Source organism: Scyliorhinus canicula, chromosome 14 (genome assembly GCF_902713615.1).
Source record: "Scyliorhinus canicula chromosome 14, sScyCan1.1, whole genome shotgun sequence".
Lineage (NCBI taxonomy): Eukaryota > Metazoa > Chordata > Chondrichthyes > Carcharhiniformes > Scyliorhinidae > Scyliorhinus > Scyliorhinus canicula.
In genome coordinates, this window is record NC_052159.1 from 123,455,396 (window position 1) to 123,481,949 (window position 26,554).

The 26,554-nt window shown below is 46.4% G+C and overlaps 1 protein-coding gene across 2 annotated transcripts in view; it reads right to left on the reverse strand.

Annotated features, from left to right (window-relative positions):
* Positions 1–26,554, reverse strand: part of gpc6a (glypican 6a) — a 1,200,543-nt gene that overhangs the window by 43,234 nt on the left and 1,130,755 nt on the right. Inside the window, exon 7 of one of the 2 annotated variants that reach the window (XM_038818782.1) lies at positions 21,322–21,351. The exons of the other annotated variant lie outside the window; for it this stretch is intronic. Coding sequence (XP_038674710.1) covers positions 21,322–21,351 — 30 coding nt within the window. The remainder of the gene's footprint in view (positions 1–21,321; positions 21,352–26,554) is intronic. 2 annotated transcript variants of the gene reach the window in all.

A 26,554-nucleotide genomic window follows, 5' to 3' on the forward strand; every position in this document is an offset into this window, starting at 1 on the left:
CGTGGTTCCACCAGCTAGAGGTTCATGTCACATGAATCCCACCTCTTCACAGTGGCTTTAACAAATGGTGTATACCTCCGCCAGGGTTCCCACCATTAAGTATTGAAAGGGAGCTTGCAGGGTCCTTTGCTCCAGCAGCTGAATAGGCTCCAATTGGCCAACCTGAGTTAGGAAATGCAAATGTGCTTTGTACATTTCTCTTTGAATTTGGTCTGTGCAGCCTACAATGGGTCGTTCGTGTCTCTTCAGAGATAATGAAGAGTAAGTTTCTTAATAAATGACAGAAAGCTCAATTTGTTCCAGAGTTACATACAGAGATAGCTTCAGCCATTTAAAAAGGTTTTTGACCATTTTAAAAACATTTCAGAATAGTCAATAGGATTTCCGTATCCATTTAAAAAAAATATACAATGTGATGTCTTATTCCCCTCACACGTGGCATAATATCTTCATCCCTTCTGGCAATTCCACTCTGGAAATAAGAGAGATGGATGAACCAAGTGAGGGAGATATGTTCACAGGACTTCCCCGAACAAATACATGGAGTTGTGTACATGGAGAAATGAAAGGCTTTGTTTCTCTTGGGAAGCAGTCACAGTGACCTCCTGTAACTAACTGCTACGTTAGTAAGCATTACCTGTGGCAGACAAGGGAACTCCACCTTTGAACCTCTTCAGTTCCAGCTCTCTCCAAAGTACTGCAGGAGGCAGCACTAACATCAGTCTTTGGGCACTTCATACTTGCATTCAGCAGCTGATTGATTCCATATTTTCTCAGTCCTCACTTTATAGATAACCCGAAACAACAGACTATGACGTTAGGGTTCTTACAGAAGCGAAGGATTCTGACAATTCTAGGGTATTTCTGATGGCTCCCATATCATTCTGATTCACAGGCGTCTCCTCTCCATTAATGGCCAACTGGTGTATCTTCAGCTTGGCAGTCCCGCGGGGTCGAGGATGACATGGTTCCACCCCATTTCAATGGGTTTCCAGATGGCTGATAAGTCCAATGCACGATCTGCAGACTCTGCCATATGCAAGGCAGCTGTTCCTTGAAAGGCCTGGCAGATGGGCAGTTTGGAGGTTTGTAGGGGAGATAAACAGCCAGGTGCAGTGTCGAAAATGAACAGCTTCACAAAGGTATAGATCAGGAGAGCAGCAGCAGCACTGGGATGAGGGAGGCAGGAGGGTTACATACAAGATCAATAAGCAGTCTTACAACACCAGGTTAAAGTCCAACAGGTTTATTTGGAATCACTAACTTTCCGAGTGGAGCACCTGATGAAGGAGCTGCTCTCTGAAAGCTAGTGATTCCAAACAAACCTGTTGGATTTTAACATGGTATTGTAAGACTTCTTACTGTGCCCAATGACGGCATCTCCACATCATACAAGATCAAGGATTCTTTTCAGATTATCTTGAATTTTCTACACTGCTCAGCGAGTTCATGATTGATCCAGTCTCCACCCCAGCACCATTGTGAGATTCCTGATGTAGGACTGTGTGACCCTTTCAGTGCCATTTTGGAGTGACTTCTCATGCTCAAAGACTTGTATCCAGGATGGAGAAGTACAAGGCCTGTATCTCTAACAGTGATTAGCTAAGATAACTGTCAGAATTCCTACGGGGGGACCCGGGACGGGCTCCAGCACCTCCTCCTCCCTCGTGGTGCCCGATGGCCCCCGCGCCTCCACATGGGTCGTGGGTGCGAACGGACTGGCCATTCAACGTCCCCCCGACACCTGGCGCTGCCAGTCCTGGAGGCCCGCCCTGGTATCGACAAGGGTCTGCAAGTTTGCAGCCAATGAGCTCAGGGAGTTGGCCATCCCTGTCTGTGTCTGGGTGGCGCTGGCCAGCACATGGGCAATGGCGCCGATGCCCTCAGCAATGGACTGCTGAGACTGGGCCACTGCCTGCAGAGACTGGGCCATGGCCTGCTGGGACAGGGCCATGGCGTTGAGCGCCTCTGCCATCTGCCGGTGGCTCTGGCTCATGGCTTCCTGTGAGAGGGCAGCCATGTCCTGGGCTACAGATGTCGCCTGCACGGAAAGCCCCAGGCCTTGCATACTGCTCCCCATGTCTGACACCGTCGCACCCATTGCCTGCACCGTGGTCAGTTGTCACGGTCAGTTGTCAGTTCTCAGTCTGAGATCCCTGCTCCCTGACCCATCGATTGCTCTGCAGGAACAACTTTGCTAGTTATTCAGATATGCCCGCTGTTGTGCCGGGATATTTGACCATTCACTTCCACTGTGTGCAATTGAGATGACCATTTCATTGCACATCTGCTAAGTTTATGATAAGTAGGCTGAATCCTGTTGAGAGCATTGAATCTTTGTACTTTGACTGGCTCCTCCAGTTTTTTCATGGCTACATATTTATTCGTCCTTTCAAGGTTGCCATTTCTTTGTCTGCTGTTTTGCCTGGCTGCACGTCAGATTGAATTCTACCCTCTCGCACTTTGAGTTGCCAACTGTGGAATTGAGGGTTATTGTTTCCTCCTGGAATCTTTGTCTTGTCCTTGAACTTTGTTCAGATCTTGCACAACTTGATTCATTGAAGACTTAAATTTATCATCCATTGTCACTGAACCCTGCACTTCAAATCATCCAGTTCAGCTCTGATGTGAACCTTTTCTTGTAGAACTGAGTCTTTTACCTTCAGCTCGTGCATTTCATTTCATGGATGTGGTCAGCAAACATCATGTTGAATATTGTCTCCCTCTCTCTGGGGTCTTCTGTCTCCCTTGCTTTGGAATCTTTTGCTGCTCTTCCTCCGAGTTCATGTGTTGCCATTTCTCTGTTGGTACATTCAGGGTTACCAGCCCAAGTTTTAGACTTGCTCCAGCTAAGATGTATGATCGTTGCATTACATCTATGACCTGGAACTCTTGATCTTCCTTCTTGTCATTGTATCGAGCTGCCAAACCAATTTGTCCTCTCAGTAAAGACGTTTCTTCTCATCTTACTCCAAGCTCTCTTGCCAACCATCTTGAAATTGTGACCCTTAGTCACTGGCATACCAACCAGTGGAACAGAATATCCTTCTTCACCCTGGAAAATTGCTCAGAATTTTGAACACCTCAATAAGGTCGCTGCTTAATCTTCTCTGCACCAAGGCGAACAAGTCCAATTTCTCCAATCTTTCCTTGTATATACAGTTCCTAATTTCAGGTATCATTCCAGTAAATCTCCTCTGTACTCTCTCCAGGGCTTTCACATCCATCCTTAAATAAGGTGCCCAGAACCAAACACAGTACTCCATATATGGTCTGACCAATGATCTGTCGAGGTGTAGCATTCCTTCCTTGCTTTCGTACTCTATGCTTCTATTTATAAATCCAAGGATGCTATAAACCTTCTGTTTCAGCTATTTACAGTTGCCTGGCTACCTTCAGAGAATTATGCACTAGAATCCCGAGATCTCTCTGCTCCTGTGCTCCCCTCAAGGTTGTACCATTGAGCCTGAGAAACATCCTGTGGCCATCTGTCTAGGCTTGTTTTGTTTCTTTCAAGCTAATCGCTTGTGTGTGAAATAATTCTACTTCTTACAGTTAAAACACTGTTTTCTGAACACTGGACAATCCTTATTTTCCTGTGCATGCCGTCTCGTGCAGTATCAGCACTCTGCCCCTTGTCTGCGATTGCTCAGCTTTTTTGGCCTGCGTGTCTCTCAGCATAATGTGCCTCCTGGCCTGCTCTGCCATACATATGCTCTAGCTGATGTTTCCCAACTTCTGCATTTCAACCCAAGTCATTGTTCAACATAATTTTCTCATCTTTCAATAGATTTGTTCTCACCAAGAGGTCTCACGCGCCTAAGACCAATTTATCTTTAATCAAATCATATCTTAGCTGTCTGAATTCACATGATTCTGCTCGCTGTGTTACTGCCGTGCCGTTACATACCATTTAATGACCTAATTTTCACTCTTAACTCTAGTATTGAACATATAATGTTTATGTGAAATATTCAATTGGGTTCAAAATGTGCGTTCAAGACTTTCAAAATTTCTGTGACCTTTTTTCTTTGCTCATCTGTTGGATTTAGGGTGGTAAAAACTTTGTAGCAGTCCCTTCCCAGCAGTCGTAAAATGTGGCTACACTTATTGCTTCAGGTTTGTTCAGTTTGTTGCAATCTCATAGTTTTGCCATTGCAAGTGGAAAAACACTCTGGGCGCATTTCTCCGCAAATGTGGCGAGTCGTAAAGGCTGCCGTGAAACTGGCCGTGTTTCACGGCAGCCTCCGCGCCCCCTCCCAGGACCCAATTCTCGCCCCTGGGCGGGGCTAGCAGCGCGGCCCCGTGAAGCACGGCATCGCGGGCGCAGATGACGTCATCACGCAGACGCGTCAAACCCGCGCATGCGCGGGCCGTCATGCCCCTCAGCCGCCCCGCGGACTGATCCTGCGGGGCGGCGGAAGAACAAATAGTGCGCAGGTATCGGACCCGCGATCGGAGCCCACCGATCGCAGGCCCATGCCACCCTTGGCACGGCCTTGCCAATCGGTGCCATGGTTGTCCGGGACGGCACTTTGCGGCCGTTTTCACGAACGGTGAGAGCAGGTGTGATTGCGTTCGTGAAAACGGCCGTAAAGGCCTGGGAACTCGGCCCATCGGCCTGGGGAGAATCGCTGTTCGCCGTAAAAAACCGCGAGCAGCGATTCTTGTCGTGGGGCGGCCGTGGGGGGGGGGGGGGGGGGGGGGGGGAGAGAGAATAGCGGGAGGGCGGGAAAAATGTCGGGAAGGCCCTCCCGCTATTCTCCGACCCGTCGTGGGCAGTAGAGAATCGCGCCCTCCGTTTTTCCACATATCACTGACCATTTTGGTGGAAATGGAAAATTTTCTACAGCCACTTTTATTCACTCAGTGTCTATTTGTAGCCTTTGTTTCCCTTTGTCCTTTTCAGCAGATTTTATTTTGCAGATTTGAACATTTCTGCATTCTTGGGTGCTCCGTGTCTTCTCTGCATTGTTCCCAGAGTTCAAAAATGCATTTTTCTTCATTCTCTTGACAGCATGAGCTAAAATAAAAGGGCTTAGGAGAGCTAGGAGGGGGCATGAGAAGTCCTTGGCGGGTCAGATCAAGGAAAACCCCAAGGCTTTTTACTCTTATGTGAGAAATAAAAGAATGACCAGGGTGAGGGTAGGGCCGGTCAATGGCAGTAGTGGGAACTTGTGCATGGAGTAAGAAGAGATAGGAGAGGCATTGAATGAATACTTTTCTTCAGTGTTCACCAAGGAGAAGGGCTATGTTTTTGAGGATGAGTGTGAGATACAGGCGGGTAGGCTGGAGGAGGTACATGTTCTAAGGGAAGATGTATTAGCAATTTTGAAAAACCTGAGGGACTTGTGGAAGGAAACCGGAGCACCAGAGAGAATGGAGAACATGCAGAATCTGCACAGACAGTGACCCAAGGCAGGAATTGAACCTGACACCCTGGTGCTGTGAAGCAACAGTGCTAATCACTGTGCTACCAAACGCCCTATGACTGTGCGTGATTGCAACAGAGTAGCTAGTAATGTTAAGGGGAGTATTATCTTGTTCCGCTGATCAATTTCTCAAACTATTTTATTGTACAGTAAGAAGTCTTACAACATCAGGTTAAAGTCCAACAGGTTTGTTTCAAATCACTAGCTTTTGGAGCACAGCTCCTTCCTCGGGTGAATGAAGAGGTCGGTTCCAGAAACATATATATAGACAAAGTTAAAGATGCAAGATGATACTTTGACTGCGAGTCTTTGCAGGTAATTAAGTCTTTACAGGTCCAGACAGACCAACTGGAGAGAGGGATAATCACAGGTTAAAGAGGTGTGAATTGTCTCAATCCAGGACAGTTGGTAGGATTTTGCAAGCCCAGGCCTGATGGTGGGGGGTGAATGTAATACGTCATGAACCCAAGGTCCTGGTTGAGACCGTACTCATGTGTGCGGAACTTGGCTATAAGTTTCTGCTTGGTGATTCTTCGTTGTCGCGTGTCCTAAAGGCCGCCTTGGAGAACGCTTACCCGAAGATCGAGGCTGATTGCCCTTGACTGCCGAAGTGTTCCCCGACTGGAAGGGAACAATCCTGCCTGGCGATTGCCATGCGATGGCTGTTCATTCGTTGTCACAGCGTCTGCATGGTCTTGCCAATGATTCACGCTTTGCGACATCCTTTCCTGCAGCGTATGAGGTAGATAACGTTGGCCGAGTCGCACGAGTATGTACCAGATATCTAGTTGGTGGTGTTCTCATGTGTAATGGTGGTACCCATGCCGATGATCTGGCACGTCTTGCACAGATTGCCATGGCAAGGTTGTGTGGTGTCGTGGTCGCTGTTCTGAAGGCCGGGTAGTTTGCTGCAAACAATAGTCTATTTGAGGTTGCGTGGTTGCTTGAAAGAAAGTAGTGGGGGTGTGGGGATGACCTTGGCAAGATGTTCGCCTTCATCAATGACGTGTTGCAGGCTGTGAAGAAGATGTCATAGTTTCTCCTTACTGGGGATATACTGGACGATGAAGGGTACCCTTCGCACATGCGCAGTGGCTTTCTTCACCGTGCCGGCCCCGACGAAACATGGCGCAGGAATGCAGGGGCCGGCGCGGCAGAAACAAGGCCCCCAGTCAGAGAGGCTGGCCCCCCGATCGCGGTCCAGACCACATCGGACGCCCCCCCCCGGTTCGGACCCCCCCCCCCCCCCCCCCCCCCCCCCCGCCACAGGCCGTCCCCTGACCCTTCCACGCTGAATTCCCGCTGGCTGAGAGCAAGTGTGGATGGTGGCGGGGGACTTGCCGTTTTTACGACGGCTATCACGGGCCGAGAATCGGCGGGCCGGTCGGTTAGAGTGGCCCTCGACTGGCGACGCGCCTACCACGCTGGTGCCAATGACACCGATTCTCCGCTCTGCAGAGAATCACGTGCCGGCATTGGGACGGTGTGGCACGATTTGCACCGGTCGCAGGGATTCTCCGGTCCGGCCCCGGGCTGAGAGAATCCCACCCCTGATTGACCAGCTGCCGGGACGGAGAATCCCACTGCCAGGGAGGGGGTGTCGCACCAGGAAACTGGTGCAGCGGGATGGCGAATCCCATCCGCCATGTTTGGGATATGGTGCTGCAGTGAAATTCTTTGGTAATACCAACGTCTAAACTTTTGGGAATATAAATATAAATAAAGAATATGGCAGTAGTACATCATGAAATCAATTTAGAAAGTTTTGTCCCACTTTACTCATGGCCAATATCTGACACAAGCTCATCCTTTCTCCACATACTGCTGCAGTCAAAACAGTGGCTAATGAGATAAAATAAGGAGCTTGCAGTTAGATTTTCTCCACACAAGGCTTATTAGAATATTTTATGCAGTATCCCTGGAAGATACAGCACTGTTCAATTTCCGTACCAGCCTCCCCGAACAGGTGCCGGAATGTGGCGACCAGGGGCTTTTCACAGTAACTTCATTTGAAGCCTACTTGTGGCAATAAGCGATTTTCATTTTCATGCAGGATGAACTAGAACATAGAACATAGAACAGTACAGCACAGAACAGGCCCTTCGGCCCTCGATGTTGTGCCGAGCAATGATCACCCTACTCAACCCCACGTATCCACCCTCCACCCGTATCCCAACAACCCCCCCACCCCCTTAACATAGAACATAGAACAGTACAGCACAGAACAGGCCCTTCGGCCCTCAATGTTGTGCCGATCCATGATCACCCTACTCAAACCCACGTATCCACCCTATACCGTAACCCAACAACCCCCCCCCCCCCCCCCCCCCTTAACCTTTCTTTTATTAGGACACTACGGGCAATTTAGCATGGCCAATCCACCTAACCCGCACATCTTTGGACTGTGGGAGGAAACCGGAGCACCCGGAGGAAACCCACGCACACAGGGGGAGGACGTGCAGACTCCACACAGACAGTGACCCAACCGGGAATCGAACCTGGGACCCTGGAGCTGTGAAGCACTTATGCTAACCACCATGCTACCCTGCTGCCCCAACTGATGTGTTCCAAGCGGGTGGGGGCGGGGAGGGGGGGGGGGGGTGCAGAGTGGGTGGGGGGGGGGGGGAGACTCCACAAATAACCCCAAACTCAATGATGGGGGAGCCCAGCACATCAGTGCAAAAAAATAGGCTGAAGCATTTGCAACCATTTGTAGCCAAAACTGCTGAGTGGATGATCCACCTCGGCCTCATCCTGAGGCCCCCAGAATCACAGTTGTCCGCATTCAGCCAATTTGATTCACTCCACATGATATCAAGGTACTGGATTCTCCAAAGGTCATGGGCCCTGACATGTCCCCGAAGCAGGTCTGAAGATTTATTCTCCAGATCGAGCTATGCTCTTTGACAACCTGTTTTAGTTCAGCCAGAGCACTTCCATCTACCTGGCAACATGGGAAATTGCTAAATCATGTCCTGGCCACAAAAAGCAGAACAAATCCAATTGGGCCAATTTTCAGCACATTAATCTACTCTCAATCAACAACAAAGAAATGGAACACATCATGGGTAGTGCTATCAATCGGCATTTACTCAGCAATATTCATGGTTATTCATGAAGGCCCACCTTCTCAACCTTGCCCCTCGCCTGAGGTGTGGTGATTCTCAGATTAAATTACCACTTTACCACCAGTCAGCTCTCCTCAAAGGAGAAAGAAGCCTATGGTATTCTGGGACTATGACAACTTTACATTTACTCAGCAATAACCTGATCACAATGCTCAATTTGTGTTTTGCCAAGACTATTCGGATTTTGACGCATTGCAGTCTTGGTCCAAAAATGGACAAATTATCTGAATTCCAGAGGTGAATTGACATTATTAGCCTTTGACAGTTTACTTTGACACTTTTGACAGTTCCAATAAGCATGAAAGTTAATGAATTTATGCACTTTTTATACACATTCGTGTCTACTTTTAAAAATCCCAAGGGCACTGTTACCTCTCCCAAGAGGCGCATGACCTCATCCAAAGGACACCTGACACCACCCTCCCAAAGGTGTCCTAGGACCATATCCAAAGGGGTGCCCTACCTGTCCAAAAGGGCACTTCACTCCTCCACAGGGCTTGACAAAGTTCAGGCCTGCTACTACCAGCTCCTAACCTGCACATGTTGTGTTTCACACATTTCGGTCACCAGAATTAGACATAAGCGCCTGATTTATATGGGCAGCTGCCACCTTGAAAATCACATGTGCAAATCCTGTCCCCGGCCCCTTCCTGCCTCTGTGAAAATGGTAGGCGCAATGTTGATGGGTGGGGCTTCTGATTTTTGGTCTCTGTCATTGTTGCCATGACTGATGGGCTCTCCATTATTCCAAACATCCAGGCCGAGAACAGCATCTCTTCTCTCACTCATCAATTTCAAGAGTTCAGTCCTCTGTCTAGCAATCAAGCTGACCTTCGTGCTGAATAAAACCTTCCTGTATTTATATTAACCGGAATTCAAAGCACCAGAGTCAGGTCCTGATGGCAAAGGGACCAGTTCTAATCAGCCATCAACTAACTGTGCAGCTGCCATGAGCAGGCAGCGTGTTCACCAGAGACGAAGTGTGGGACTTTGTTTGAAATCGGGATAGTCCGATATCGGGTGGGGAAAGTGCCGTTTGACCCGCTGACGGCAATAGAGGAATTTCACCCCGTATTGAAATATTGACAAAGAATGAGAGGCAACACTGGCAAGGTGGCCTCTGATTCACCTACCCTGCTGTGACCTCAGAGCTTCAGTATTTAAGCATTTCAGTATTCATTAGCCATATTTAAAAGCTAACGTTTGGAAAGTGCTAGCACAGAACTAGCATTTTCCAAACGTTAGGAAGCTGCTGGGACTGATGGCTGTCAAAGCTAGGAAACCTGCTTCCCGCAAATGATGCCTCCTCAAACACCTCCCAGATGTAGTGGAGGACCACCGTGATATTCTGAACCCCTGCCCTGGGCGAAGAGCTTTATCCAACCTGACCAATCCAGCATGGAAGTGGTGGCAGCGGTGGTCAGTGTCAACACACTCCAATAGAGCATAGTAACATAAAAGAGTATGAATGATCTCATCACTGTCAACTTGTTTTACAAGTATGTTAAAGATAAAAGGATGTCTCGGATCGTGTTTTCCGGGTCCTTAAGGGGGAGGGGGAGCAGCCCCAAGTCGTAGTCCACATTGGCACTAACGACATAGGTAGGAAAGGGGACAAGGATGTCAGGCAGGCCTTTAGGGAGCTAGGATGGAAGCTCAGAGCGAGAACAAACAGAGTTGTTATCTCTGGGTTGTTGCCCGTGCCACGTGATAGTGAGATGAGGAATAGGGAGAGAGAGCAATTAAACAGGTGGCTACAGGGATGGTGCAGGCGGGAGGGATTCAGATTTCTGGATAACTGGGGCTCTTTCTGGGGAAGGTGGGACCTCTATAGACAGGATGGTCTACATCTGAACCTGAGGGGCACCAATATCCTGGGGGGGAGATTTGTTAGTGCTCTTTGGGGGGGTTTAAACTAATTCAGCAGGGGCATGGGAACCTGGATTGTAGTTTTGGGGTATGGGAGATTGAGAGTATAGAGGTCAGGAGCACAGATTTGACATCGCAGGAGGGTGCCAGTGTTCAGGTAGGTGGTTTGAAGTGTGTCTACTTCAATGCCAGGAGTATACGAAATAAGGTAGGGGAACTGGCAGCATGGGTTGGTACCTGGGACTTCGACGTTGTGGCCATTTCAGAGACATGGATAGAGCAGGGACAGGAATGGTTGTTGCAGGTTCCGGGGTTTAGGTGCTTTAGTAAGCTCAGAGAAGGGGGCAAATTAGGGGGAGGTGTGGCGCTGCTAGTCAAGGACAGTATTACGGTGGCGGAAAGGATGCTAGATGGGGACTCTTCTTCTGAGGTAGTATGGGCTGAGGTGAGAAACAGGAAAGGAGAAGTCACCCTGTTGGGAGTTTTCTATAGGCCACCTAATAGTTCTAGGGATGTAGAGGAAAGGATGGCGAAGATGATTCTGGAAAAGAGTAAAAGTAATAGGGTAGTTGTTATGGGAGACTTTAACTTTCCAAATATTGACTGGAAAAGATATAGTTCGAGTACATTAGATGGGTCATTCTTTGTACAATGTGTGCAGGAGGGTTTCCTGACACAATATGTTGACAGGCCAACAAGAGGCGAGGCCACATTGGATTTGGTTTTGGGTAATGAACCAGGCCAGGAGTTAGATCTGGAGGTAGGTGAGCACTTTGGAAACAGTGACCACAATTCGGTGACCTTTACGTTAGTGATGGAAAGGGATAAGTATACCCCGCAGGGCAAGAGTTATAGCTGGGGGAAGGGCAATTATGATGCCATTAGACATGACTTAGGATGTGTTGGTTGGAGAAGTAGGCTGCAAGGGTTGGGCACACTGGATATGTGGAGCTTGTTCAAGGAACAGCTATTGCATGTTCTTGATAAGTACGTACCAGTCAGGCAGGGAGGAAGGGGTCGAGCGAGGGAACCGTGGTTTACCAAAGAAGTGGAATCTCTTGTTAAGAGGAAGAAGGAGGCCTATGTGAAGATGAGGCATGAAGTTTCAGTTGGGGCGCTTGATAGTTACAAGGAAGCGAGGAAGGATCTAAAGAGAGAGCTGAGACGAGCAAGGAGGGGACATGAGAAGTCTTTGGCAGGTAGGATCAAGGAAAACCCAAAAGCTTTCTATAGGTATGTCAGGAATAAAAGAATGACTAGGGTAAGAGTAGGGCCAGTCAAGGACAGTGGTGGGAAGTTGTGTGTGGAGGCTGAGGAGATAAGCGAGATACTAAATGAATACTTTTCGTCAGTATTCACTCAAGAAAAAGATAATATTGTGGAGGAGAATGCTGAGACCCAGGCTATTAGAATAGATGGCATTGAGGTGCGTAGGGAAGAAGTGTTGGCAATTCTGGACAAGGTGAAAATAGATAAGTCCCCGGGGCCGGATGGGATTTATCCTAGGATTCTCTGGGAAGCCAGGGAAGAGATTGCTGAGCCTTTGGCTTTGATTTTTAGGTCATCATTGGCTACAGGAATAGTGCCAGAGGACTGGAGGATAGCAAATGTGGTCCCTTTGTTCAAGAAGGGGAGTAGAGATAACCCCGGTAACTATAGGCCGGTGAGCCTAACGTCTGTGGTGGGTAAGGTCTTGGAGAGGATTATAAAAGATACGATTTATAATCATCTAGATAGGAATAATATGATTAGGGATAGTCAGCATGGCTTTGTGAAGGGTAGGTCATGCCTCACAAACCTTATCGAGTTCTTTGAGAAGGTGACTGAACAGGTAGACGAGGGTAGAGCAGTTGATGTGGTGTATATGGATTTTAGTAAAGCGTTTGATAAGGTTCCCCACGGTCGGCTATTGCAGAAAATACGGAGGCTGGGGATTGAGGGTGATTTAGAGATGTGGATCAGAAATTGGCTAGTTGAAAGAAGACAGAGAGTGGTAGTTGATGGGAAATGTTCAGAATGGAGTTCAGTTACGAGTGGCGTACCACAAGGATCTGTTCTGGGGCCGTTGCTGTTTGTCATTTTTATAAATGACCTAGAGGAGGGCGCAGAAGGATGGGTGAGTAAATTTGCAGACGACACTAAAGTCGGTGGAGTTGTAGACAGTGCGGAAGGATGTTGCAGGTTACAGAGGGACATAGATAAGCTGCAGAGCTGGGCTGAGAGGTGGCAAATGGAGTTTAATGTGGAGAAGTGTGAGGTGATTCACTTTGGAAAGAATAACAGGAATGCGGAATATTTGGCTAATGGTAAAATTCTTGGTAGTGTGGATGAGCAGAGGGATCTCGGTGTCCATGTACATAGATCCCTGAAAGTTGCCACCCAGGTTGATAGGGTTGTGAAGAAGGCCTATGGTGTGTTGGCCTTTATTGGTAGAGGGATTGAGTACCGGAGCCATGAGGTCATGTTGCAGTTGTACAAAACTCTAGTACGGCCGCATTTGGAGTGTTGCGTACAGTTCTGGTCGCCTCATTATAGGAAGGATGTGGAAGCTTTGGAACGGGTGCAGAGGAGATTTACCAGGATGTTGCCTGGTATGGAGGGAAAATCTTATGAGGAAAGGCTGATGGACTTGAGGTTGTTTTCGTTAGAGAGAAGAAGGTTAAGAGGTGACTTAATAGAGGCATACAAAATGATCAGAGGGTTAGATAGGGTGGACAGCGAGAGCCTTCTCCCGCAGATGGAGGTGGCTAGCACGAGGGGACATAGCCTTAAATTGAGGGGTAATAGATATAGGACAGAGGTCAGAGGTGGGTTTTTTACGCAAAGAGTGGTGAGGCCGTGGAATGCCCTACCTGCAACAGTAGTGAACTCGCCAACATTGAGGGCATTTAAAAGTTTATTGGATAAGCATATGGATGATAAGGGCATAGTGTAGGTTAGATGGCCTTTAGTTTTTTTTCCATGTCGGTGCAACATCGAGGGCCGAAGGGCCTGTACTGCGCTGTATCGTTCTATGTTCTATGTTCTATAACAAGGGAAAAAGTAGGGCGTATTAAGAACCACAGCGGTAACTTGCGTGTGGAGCCAGTGGATGTAGGTAGGGTTCTAAATGAATACATCATGTCGGTGTTCACAAGTGAGGGACAGCATGGGTATTGAAATCAAGGAGCAGGATGGTGATAAAATTCAAGAAATGAACACAGAGAGGAGGTTCTGAGTGGTCTGGCAGGCTTAAAAGTAGACAAGTTTCCAGGGCCAGATGAAATTTATCTCAGGCTGCTGAGTGAGGCAAGGGAGGAAATAGCAGGGGCGCTGGGAATAATTTTCAATTCCTTTCTGGCCACAGGAGAGATGCCGGAGGACTGGTGGATAGCCAATGTGGTGCCATTATTCAGGAAAGGAGGAAGGGATAAATCAGGAAACTACAGGCCAGTCAGCCTAACCTCAGTGGTGGGGAAACTATTGGAAGAAATTCTGAGAGACAGAATTAATCTGCATTTGGAGAGGCGGGGATTAATCAAGAACAGTCAGCATAGTTTTGTTAAGGGAGGTAATGGTTGACGAACTTGATTGAATTTGTTCAAAGAAGTGACCAGGTGTGTAAATGAGGGAAATGCATTTGAGATAGCTTATTATTATTATTTGGGCTTCAGCGAGGCTTTTGATAATGTTTCACATGGGAGACTGATAGTGAAGGTAAGAGCCCATGGAATCCAAGGAAATTTGGCTAATTGGATGCAGAATTGGCTGAGTGGCAGGAGGCAGAGAGCGGTGGTTGATGGGTGCTTTTCTGACTGGAAGCCTGTGACCAGTGGGGTCCCGCAGGAATCAATGTTGGGCCCTTGTTGTTTGTGCTTTATATAAATTATTTAGACATGCATATGGGAGGGTTGATCTGTAAATTCACAGATCATATGCAAATTGGTGGGGTGAAGAAGAGTGAGGATAACCTTAAATTACAGGAGGGTATCGACAGGCTGGTCAGATGGGCTGATCAGTGGTAAACTGAATTCAATCTGGATAAGTGTGAGGTGATGCACTTGGGCAGGACAGAAAAAAGGCAAGGTACATGATGAATGGCAGGACTGTGGAAAGCACCGAGAATCAGAAGGGCCTTGGTGTACATGTACACTGGTCTCTTTAGGTAGCAGGGCAGTAGTTAAGAAGGCATATGGTTTACGTGCCTTTAATGCAGAGGCATAATAGCAGGGAGGTTATGCTAAACTGTATAAAACGTTGGTTAGGCCATAGCTAGAGTATTGTGTGCAGTTCTGGAATCCACGTGCAGAAACGATTTACCAGGATGTTGTCTGGGGTAGAGAGTTTTAGTTATGAAGAAAGTTTGGATAGGCTCGGATTGTTTTCCTTGGAGCAGAGGAGACTGAGGGGGTACACAATTGAGATATATAAAATTATCAGGGGCATGGATAGAGTACACTGAAATAAACCTTTCCCCTTGGTGGAGGGGTCAATGACCAGGGGGCATAGATTTAAGATAAGGGGCAGGGGGTTTAGAGGGGATGTGAGGAAAAACCTTTTCACCCAGAGAGTGGTGGGAGTTTGGAACTTGCTGCCTGAAAATGTGATGGGGGCAGAGGCCCTCATAACATTTAAGAACCATTTAGATGTGCACTTGCGATCCCAAGGCATACAAGGCTATGGGCCAAGTGCTGTAAAATAGGTGGTTGATTTTGACCGGCCCAGATGCGATGGGCTAATGTGCTGCCGGCCTCTATGACTATAACTCACACAATCACAAATCTATCACACATCCACAGATATCTCACTCATTGCCATGTCAAGGGACATTACCACTCACTTTCCAGCACACACCTTCATCTCCTCTGGACATCATGTCCTCACCCCGTCCTTGGCCCCACTCACCATCCATACATGCCAGGCATTCTTATCATCTTGTGTGGCAGGCCATCCTGCTTACATTCTCTTCATCTGCCTTCATGCAGGACAAGCTGGCACATAACAAGAGAGAGATGTCCCAGATAGGTGGAGGAATGGCTGACCTCAAGGTGCTCAGACATTATTAAAATAGAGTGATTCAGCTGGCCAGCGATGATGTGGACTGATGTGTGCTGACAGTGAGGTCGATGGAAGGCAACCAGGTGAGGATCCTGCACTGCAACATACACCAGACAACCATGTTGAGAATGATGTCTTCTACCACACAGGCCCCTGCATTGGACTAATGATTACAACTTTCTTTCAGGCACATCTGGGAAGCAGTCGATGGGATCCACCATCCAACTCATCGATTCCAGACCCCAAGACCACCGGAGATAAATCGTCAAAAGAATTGTGTTGCCTTGTAAGGAGTCCATGGAATTTTAATAATGTGGGAGAGGGTCTCAGAAAAAAGAAAGGTGAGAACCCTCAGTACAACAGTTTGGCACCACAATGTATACATACTTTTCTTCACCCTGAACTTGTCATTTTTATGAAAAGTGCACTCCAGGGAAGAAACCAATGTTTCGATGCACCAAACAAGGCCTATTCTTAAGATGGTGGCAGTCCAGTATTAAGTTAATGCTATTGAAATTGAATATTACTGGCAGAATTGGGCGGCACGGTAGCACAGTGGTTAGCACAGCTGCTTTACAACGTCAGGGTCCCATGTTTGGTTCCCTGCTTGGTTCACTGTCTGTGCACGTTCTCTCTGTGTCTGTGTGGGTTTCCTCCGAGTGCTCCGGTTTCCTCCCACAAGTCCTGAAAGATGTGCTGTTAGGTGAATTGAACATTCTGAATTCTCCCTCTGTGTACCCGAACAGGCGCCGGAATGTGGCGGCTGGGGGCTTTTCACAGTAACTTCATTGCAGTGTTAATGTAAGCCTACTTGTGACAAAAAAGATCATTATTATTGTTAGTAAGGGTTTCTGACCGAGAAGAGTCAATCAAGTAAGATGTGCCTTAAACCTGAGATTCCTGTATGGAGAATAATACCCTCCCCAGGGAGCGATATCTTTCTCTGCCTCTCCTTGCTTCAACTCTACTGAAGTAAAAACAAAATTCTTACTCCAGCTTCCAATCTCCAAAGTATTTTGCCTCAAGCAAGTGTGTAGAAACAGTGGCTGGAATTCTCCGGCCGTTGGGATTCCCAGTGGCATGGGGTGGTGTCAATGGAAATTCCCAATGACGAGCAGTGGGAAGATAGAATCCCGTCGCCAGCGAATGGCGCGCCGCCGGGAAACATGTGACTGAGGGCCTGGTGAATCTCGCCCCAGGTATTTTCTGGACCTGTATGTCTTTTAAATTATGCTTCTTCATTTGAAATATTTATGACAATGACGGATTTTATACTGCAGCTTCAGATGAGGTTGTTCAAAAGGAGTAAAATTGTAGATCTGATTTTCTGACAGTGGATAAACTGCAAATCTACAAAATGCTCACTGTCCATTTGAATAAAACCAATCTCTATCTCCTGTTATAATGACTGCCTTGTCATCTCTGATGCTGTTCTGCACACAAGATTCTTGCTGTTTTTGACATGGGATTGCATACAACCGGGGAGTAACCTCTGACCCTACAATAAGTGGAGCGACTTCCACAGAGTGGATACTGAGTAGCTGCCTTACATTTACCTTTAATATATTACAGTTGCTGAAATTGTGCACTGTGTGAAACACTGACTAATCAGAAAGCTATGTCAGATTTCACCCTTTCAGCCAATTATTGACAGCTACAGGCGACTGACCCTTCATTGCATCTGCCTGAGCCATTTATTTACCATAATGAAAACTATGTAGCAAAGAGGGCCCATTATATAAAGAAACTACATTGTTCAGGCACAAGCGTGCATATGAATATCAGCTGTCATTGAGTCACAGAGTCCCACAGGACTGAAAAGGCTCTTCGGCCCATTAACTCTGCACCAGTCAAAAACAACCACCTAACTATTCTAATTCTGATTTCCAGCACTTGGCCCATAGCCTTGTATGCCTTGGCATCGCAAGTGCATATCTAAGTAGTTATTAAATGTTATGAGGGACTCTGTCTCCATCACCCTTCCGGCAGCGAGTTCCAAGCTCTCCCCACCCGATGGGCAGAAAGGTTTTTCCTCACAGCCCCTTATCTTAAATCTATGCCCCCTGGTCATTGACTCCTCCACCAAAGGGAAAGGTTTGTTCATGTCCACTCTACTTAAGCCTTTCATAATATTATACATCTCAATCTTGTCCTCCCTCAGTCTCCTCTGTTCCAAGCAAAACAGCCCCAGTCTATCCAATTTCTCTTCATGACTAAAACTCCAAAAATGTGCAGGTTAGGTGGATTGGTCATGCTAAATTGCGCCTTAGTATCCAAAAGTTTAGGTGGGTTACGATGGTAGGGTGGAAGCATGGTCTTACGTAGGGTGCTCTTTCCAAGGGCCGGTGCAGACCCAATGGGCCGAATGGCCTCCATCTGCAGTGTTAAATCTATGATTCTATGATTCTCCAGCCCAGGCATCATCCTGGTAAATCTCAAGAACATAGAACATACAGTGCAGAAGGAGGCCATTCGGCCCATCGAGTGTGCACCGACCTACTTAAGCTCTCACTTCCACCCTATCCCCATAACCCAATAACCGCTCCTAACCTTTTTGGACAGTAAGGGCAATTTATCATGGCCAATCCACCTAACCTGCGCATCTTTGGGCTGTGGGAGGAAACCGGAGCACCCGGAGGAAACCCACGCAGACTCGGGGAGAACGTGCAGACTCCGCACAGACAGTGATCCAGCGTTGAATCAAACCTGGGACCCTGGTGCTGTGGAGCCACAGTGCTACCGTGCTGCCCTGTACCCTTTCCAGTGCTATCACTTCCCTCCGATAATGTGTATTCCAGATATGGACACAATACTCTAGCTGTGGTCCAACCAATGTTTTATACAGTTCCAGCATAACCTCGCTGCTATTAAACTCTATGCCTCAACCAATAAAGGCAAGTATATCATATGCCTTCTTAACCACTGTGTCCACCTGCTCTGCTACCTTAAGGGACTGGTGTACATGCACACCAAGATCCCTTACTGCTTCCCAGGGTCCTGCCATTCATCATGTATTCCCTTGCCTTGTTTATCCTGCCCAAGTACATCACCTTACACTTGTCTGGTTTGAATTGCATTTGCCACTGATCAGCCCATCTGACGTGCCCATCCTCCTCTAATCTAAGCCGATCCTCCTCACTATTTACCACCGCACCAATTCTCATATCATCTGTGAACTTACTGATCAACCCTCCTACATTCATAAAAATCACAAACAGCAAATGCCCAATTCTGATCCCTGCGGGACGCCACTGAACACAGGCTTCCAGTCAGAAAAACACCCCTCGACCATCACCCTCTGCTTCCTGCCACTCAGCCAGTTCTGGATCCAATTTGCCAAATTTCCTTAATCACATGGGCTCTTACCTTCACTCTCAGTCTCCCATGTGGGACCTTATCAAAAGCCTTGCTGAAGTCCAAGTAGACTACGTCAAATGCATTCCTTCATTTACACATGTGGTCACCTCTTCGAGAAATTCACTCAAGTTCATCAGACATTACCTCCTTGTAACAAAACCATGCTGACTGTTGTTGAATAATCCCTGCCTCTCAGAATTGCTTCCAATAGTTTCCCCACCACTGAGGTTAGACTGACTGGCCTGTAGTTTCCTGGTTTATCATTTCCTCCCTGTTTGAATAATAGTACCACATTGGTGATCCTCCAGTCCTCCGGCACCTCTCCTGTGGCCAGAGAGGAATTGAAAATGAATCCAGAGCTGCTGCTATTTCCTCCCTTGCATCACTCGGCAGCCTGGGATATATTTCATCTGGCCCTGGAGATTTAAGCCTGCCAGACCACTCAGAATCTCCTCTCTGTCTATGTTAATCTCTTTAATTTTATTATAGTCCTTCTCCCTGATTTCTGTACCCCATACCTTCCCTCTCACGAGTGAACACCTACACAGGATATTAATTTAGAACCTGACCTGCGTCCTTCGGCTTATCACAGAAATTGCCACAGTGGTCGTTAATAGGCCCAAACTCTTAGTTATCTCATACTTATCTATAACTCATAGTTATCTATTTACCCTTAATCTACTTGTAAAATAACTTTCAAAAAAAGAAAGCATTACTATTCATACAGTAGCAGTAATTTGCCAATACGTTCATCATTTTGTCAGAAAGACTGAAATCTAGTTTCAAAGTGTGAGCTCACAGCTCCGTCAATGCAATTAATTGAAATGTACCATACTGCGATTTCCATCTGTGGACATATCATGGGTGCGATGTAACATCCTTGTCCAGCCCGACTTGGGACGTGACTAGGCCAGTATACAATGCTCTTTATGCTTCAATAGATGTAACGAGATCTCCTCCTGACTCCCCAGCATCGGATTTGGGGGATACCCCAAAGATTCGCTGGGGAATCGCGCTCAGACTTTCCCAGGTGAGCATTTCCACGGAATTGTCCAGAAACACCAACTTACCCTGGACAATTGCACTGCACTGGGAACCATCCGACAAAGTGATTAAAATTTCTAACTTTCGATGTTTTTGCCAAGGCTACATGAGTAGTTTCTCAGAAAAAGGTAGAAATAAAACCACACTCCTGCGTGACTATTTTAAAGATCCAGACAGATCTTTGCACGGGGCTGCCCCCCCCCGGGCCTCTGCCATGGTATTGCCCCATCTGCATGGGTCGTCTTCATCCCATCCAGTGGACTCTTTCAACCCAGAGTCAGCTGGACATCTCCCCGATCCCTCCAACCCGACCCTCCCCGGACCCCCCAACTGATGTACAACCCCGTACCTCCCTCAATGTGTCTGACCCCGTACCCATCGCAATGTGTCCGTACCCATACCCATCCCAACGTGTTAGCCCCACAACTTCCGACAGCCTGACACGCCTGAACTCTGAGCTTTGAACTTTGACCCCCCCCCCCCCCCCCCATCTCAACCTCTGAGTCCTCCTGTCCCCTTACCTCTGGACCCCCCACCCACGGCCCCTTGAATTTGACTCTGCTGGACCACACTGCAGGAACTCTTTCAATGCAGGCCTCAGGCAGCTCTGGCTCTCAGAGGTTTCAGCATAGCTTTCAAGGAAAGGTCATTATACTTTAAAGATTTGTAATTCCAGCGGGCCATCGCTTTCCAACACGAGATGGAAGCTATGATTCATAATCTGGTTCGGGGAACTTGCTGCTTTTAAGTCACCCTAACTGATCAAGTACCTCATGTGCACTCAAAACCCTCATCACTTAAGGTACTATATAAATTGGACAGTGCGCCTATCGTGATTTCCATCAAAAATATTTAACAGTTTTCACTCTCATTTTTAATCACTGTCAGTTTTAATCAAGTGGAATCGAACTCGCTCCCTACTCTTTTTCACTGACGACATTGGAAGAATTTTGTTTTCTTTATATACATCTCCAGAATCCTCTTTGCATTTCTAATTTGTGTTAGTTAATTGCTACACTCATCTCAGAGTTCTCTATTCGCTGTTTCACTGATCGAAGGTTAATTAAAATAAGTTGTAAACTCAAATATTGTAGCAAAAAGAAAATCCTGCTTTGTCCTGGTTTAGTTATTGTTCAAAAGATTCAGCCATACCTGTGAATGCATAGACTTGGGACTTACATGAAAAAGAAGTACGTGTATAATCATTATTCACCATTTTTCAAGAAATCATCTATCCAAAGCATGAAATAGTTAACTGGATGGTGACATATCAGCATGAAATATTTGCTTATTGATGTATATATATGAATAACATTGTTTAAAAACAATCTGGCATATGATATAGGAACAGGGAGCCGTTATATTAATGAAATATCTGGAGTGGACAGATTGACACTATTAATGTTCAAAGACAAATGGAGATGACTGTGAAGAATTGGAATGTTGAAGCTTACGCCATGTTGCATTGCCTTCCAGACAGTCCTCTGGGGAGTCAGAGGAAAGGAGATGCATGGAACAGAAAGAGAAAGAGAGATCTTTATTGAAACACGTACTCATGAAACAGAAAAGCTCCTTCAGTCTTCCCCTCTAGCATCCTGACAAAGAGATAGCTAAACCAATGACGGAATCCTGTTAGATATTTACCGCATCAGAACGGCCGATATTATTTGCACTGTGCTGCAACAAAACCTTACTTCTACCATATTTTAATCCCCATTCGTTCCATTGCGAGACTTTCTGCAGTATATTATTAAACATTAGTTTGGGTCTGTGCGATCACTGCCATTCTGAGTATAAAGAAGATTAAAATTTTTATTATTGCATATTTGCTCCAGCAGCGAAGCAGAAAATGCATTTTTCCATCTCATTGCTTGTGCCTTGAGACCATTTCCTGCAAGAGTTCAAACGCATTTGCGATGCAGCAAAACAAAAGCTTACAGGAGTTAAATCCAAATTGTGTCGTGAATATTAATTCATCAGTACGTCCCCACATGAAGAATGTTTGTTTACTTTTGCATTCTGTTGATGGATTTCAATTTAGAGTATGATCATTTGTGCTTTAGTAATCAAAAGGACGCATTTTTACTGATGAACTCCAATTAGGCTAGAATTACCCACCACTTAAATGAAAAGCTGTAAAGTGAACCATTACAATTATCAGCATTCACTCCGCAAAGAAATGGGGGGACTTCAATCCCAAAAGGAGTAGGTTTAGGTTGGCTAGGAGATTAAAGTGTTAAAAAGCTGGGCCAGGGTTTTTAGGGGGCTGGGGTTTCGCATCCTGCCACCTGAAGAGTCAGTGAGGAGGACACGACACCCACACTGTCTGCCCTGCAGCCATATGACGCACCAACCAGTGTTAAATTGGCTGCAAGTGGGACTTCCGCCCCTTACTCGGGAGGAAGCCCCGCCTAAGAGAGCAGCCGGCCAATCAGACCCATGAGGAGCTCTCTGAGCTGAAAGAGCTACTTTTCTTTTTCGGGTGGGGTTTCAGGGCGGGACGGGTTGGACAGAGGGGGATTGGGGTTCCAGGGAAGAGGCTGGGAGGGAGGTTGCAGGGAGGATACTGAGGTCCGGTAGTTACTGGACCTTCAATGAACAAAAAACAAAGAAAAGTACAGCACAGGAACAGGCCCTTCAGCCCTCCAAGCCTGTGCTGACCATGTTGCCTGTCAAAACTAAAATCTTCCACACTTCCGGGGTCCGTATCCTTCTATTCTCATCTTATTCATGTATTTGTCAAGATGCCCCTTAAACGTCACTATCGTCCCTGCTTCGACCACCTACTCTGGCAGCGAGTTCCAGGCACCCACTAACCTCTGAGTAAATCACTTGCCTCGTACATCGCCTCTAAACCTTGCCCCTCACACCTTAAACCTATGCCCCCTAGTAATTGACCCCTCTACCCTGGGAAGACGTTTCTGACTATCCATTCTGTCTATGCCCCTCATAATTTTATAGACCTCTATCAGATCGCCCCTCAACCTCCATCGGTCAGTACAAACCGGACGGTCTGCACCTGGGCAGGACTGGAACCGATGTCCTGGGGGGGGGTGTTTGCAAGAGCTGTTGGGGAGGGTTTAAACTAATGTGGCAGGGGGATCGGAACGAATGCAGGAAGTTGGAAGGTAGTAAAACAGGGACAGAAGCAAAAGGAAGTAAGGTGGACAGTGTAAGGCAGAGAAGCCATAGTCAAAAATCAAAAAGGGCCCAGTAATATTAAAAGGAATAAAACTGGAAGTAAAAACATTAATGGTAAGCGACGCGGCAGGTTGTTACATGAAGATATGGGTTCAACGACAAGGAAAATTAGGAGAAAAGTTAAGAGGAAATATAACTTAGGAGAGGTTACTGATCGAGATATTAAGATTCAAAACAGAGGTAAAAAAGCCAACATAAGTGTACCTTACCTGAATGCTCGTACTATTCGGAATAAAGTAAATGAGTTGATGGTGCAAATCATTGTGAATCACTATTATTTAGTGGCCATTACTGAAGCATGGTTAAAGGATGGTCACGACTGGGAGTTAAATATCTGAGGGTATCAAACTATTCGGAAGGACAGAGTGGATGGTAAGGGAGGTGGTGTAGCTCTGTTATTTAAGGATGACATCCGGGCAATAGTAAGGAATGACATTGGTGGTTTGGAGGATAAGGTTGAATCCATTTGGGTGGAAATCAGGAATAGTAAGGCAAAAAAGTCACTGATAGGAGTAGTCTATAGGCCACCAAATAGTAACATTATGGTGGGGCAGGGAATAAACAAAGAAATAACTGATGCATGTAGAAATGGTATAGCAGTTTCCATGGGGGATTTTAATCTACATGTCGATTGGTTTAACCAGGTCGGTCAAGGCAGCCTTGAGGAGGAGTTTATAGAATGTATCCGCGATAGTTTCCTAGAACAGTATGTAATGGAACCTACGAGGGAACAAGCGGTCCTAGATCTTGTCCTGTGTAATGAGGCAGGATTGATTAATGACCTCATAGTTAGGGATCCTCTCAGAAGGAGCGATCACAATATGATAGAATTTAAAATACAGATGGAGGGTGAGAAGGTAAAATCAAATACTAGTGTTTTGTGCTTAAACAAAAGAGATTACATTGGGATGACAAAAGAACTAGCTAAGGTAGACTGGGAGTAAAGGCTTTATGGTGGAACAGTTGAGCAACAGTGGAGAACCTTCCAAGCGATTTTTCACAGTGCTCAGCAAAGGTTTATACCAACAAAAAGGAAGGATGGTAGAAAGAGGGAAAATCGACCGTGGATATCTAAGGAAATAAGGGAGAGTATCAAATTGAAGGAAAAAAACATACAAAGTGGCAAAGATTAGTGGGAGACTAGAGGACTGGGAAATCTTTAGGGGGCAACAGAAAGCTACTAAAAAAGCTATAAAGAAGAGTAAGATAGAGGAGAGTAAACTTGTAAAGGGAGTTTTAATAATGGGAGATGAGGAAATGGCTGAGGAACTGAACAGGTTTTTTGGGTCGGTCTTCACAGTGGAAGACACAAATAACATGCCAGTGACTGATAGAAATGAGGCTATGACAGGTGAGGACCTTGAGAGGAGTGTTATCACGAAGGAGGTAGTGATGGGCAAGCTAATGGGGCTAAAGGTAGACAAGTCTCCTGGCCCTGATGGAATGCACCCCAGAGAGCTAAAAGAGATGGCTAGGGAAATTGCAGATGCATTAGTGATAATTTACCAAAATTCACTAGAATCTGGGGTGGTCCTGGTGGATTGAAAATTAGCAAACGTGACACAACTGTTTAAAAAAGGAGGTAGGCAGAGAGCGGGTAATTATAGGCCAGTGAGCTTAACTTCGGTAGTAGGGAAGATGCTGGAATCTATCATCAAGGAAGAAATAGCGAGGCATCTGGATAGAAATTGTCCCATTGGGCAGACACAGCATGGGTTCATAAAGGGCAGGTCGTGCCTAACTAATTTAGTGGAATTTTTTGAGGACATTACCAGTGTAGTAGATAACGGGGAGCCAATGGATGTGGTATATCTGGATTTCCAGAAAGCCTTTGACAAGGTGCCACACAAAAGGTTGCTGCATGAGATAAAAATGCATGGCATTAAGGGTAAAGTAGTAGCATGGATAGAAGATTGGTTAATTAATAGAAAGCAAAGAGTGGGGATTAGTGGGTGTTTCTCTGGTTGGCAATCAGTAGCTAGTGGTGTCCCTCAGGGATCAGTGTTGGGCGCACAATTGTTCACAATTTACATAGATGATTTGGAGTTGGGGACCAAGGGCAATGTGTCCAAGTTTGCAGGTGACACTAAGATGAGTGGTAAAGCGAAAAGTGCAGAGGATACTGGAAGTCTGCAGAGGGATTTGGATACGTTAAGTGAATGGGCTAGGGTCTGGCAGATGGAATACAATGTTGACAAATGTGAGGTTATCCATTTTGGTAGGAATAACAGCAAACGGGATTATTATTTAAACAATAAAATATTAAAGCATGCTGCTGTGGAGAGAGACCTGGGTGTGCTAGTGCATGAGTCGCAAAAAGTTGGTTTACAGGTGCAACAGGTGATTAAGAAGGGGAATGGAATTTTGTCCTTCATTGCTAGAGGGATGGAGTTTAAGACTAGGGAGGTTATGCTGCAATTGTATAAGGTGTTAGTGAGGCCACACCTGGAGTATTGTGTTCATTTTTGGTCTCCTTACTTGAGAAAGGACGTAGTGGCACTGGAGGGTGTGCAGAGGAGATTCACTAGGTTAATCCCAGGTTAATCCCAGATCTGAAGGGGTTGGATTACGAGGAGAGGTTGAGTAAACTGGGACTGTACTCGTTGGAATTTAGAAGGATGAGGGGGGCATCTTATAGAAACATATAAAATTTTGAAGGGAATAGATAGGATAGATGCGGGCAGGTTGTTTCCACTGGCGGGTGAAAGCAGAACTAGGGGCAGAGCCTCAAAATAAGGGGAAGTAGATTTAGGACTGAGTTTAGGAGGAACGTCTTCACCCAAAGGGTTATGAATCTATGGAATTCCTTGCCCAGTGAAGCAGCAGAGGCTTCTTCATTAAATGTTTTAAAGATAAAGATAGATAGTTTTTTGAAGAATAAAGGAATTCAATGATCTAATTGAATGGCGGAGCAGGCTCGAGGGGCCAGATGGCCTACTCCTGCTCCTAGTTCTTATTTTCTTATGTTCAAGTGAGAACAAACCGGGTTTACTCAACCTCTCATCATAGCTAATGCCCTCCATACCAGGCAACATCCTGGTAAATCTCTTCTGCATCCTCTCTAAAGCCTCCACATCCTTCTGGTAGTGTGGCGACCGGAATTGAACACTATACTCCAAGTGTGGCCTAACTAAGGTTCTATATAGCTGCAACATGACTTGCCAATTTTTATACTCAGTGCTCCGGCCAATGAAGGCAAGCATGCCATATGCCTTCTTGACTACCTTCTCCACCTATGTTCCCCTTTCAGTTATCTGTGGACCTAGATCCCTCTGACTGTCAATACTCAAAAGGGTTCGACCATTCACTGTATATTCCCTACCTGTATTATACCTTCCAAAATGCATTACCTCATATTTGTCTGGATTAAACCCCATCTGCTATCTCTCCGCCCAAGTCTCCAAACAATCTAAATCCTGCTGTATCCTCCGACAGTCCTCATTGCTATCCGTAATTCCACTAACCTTTGTGTCGTCCTCAAACTTA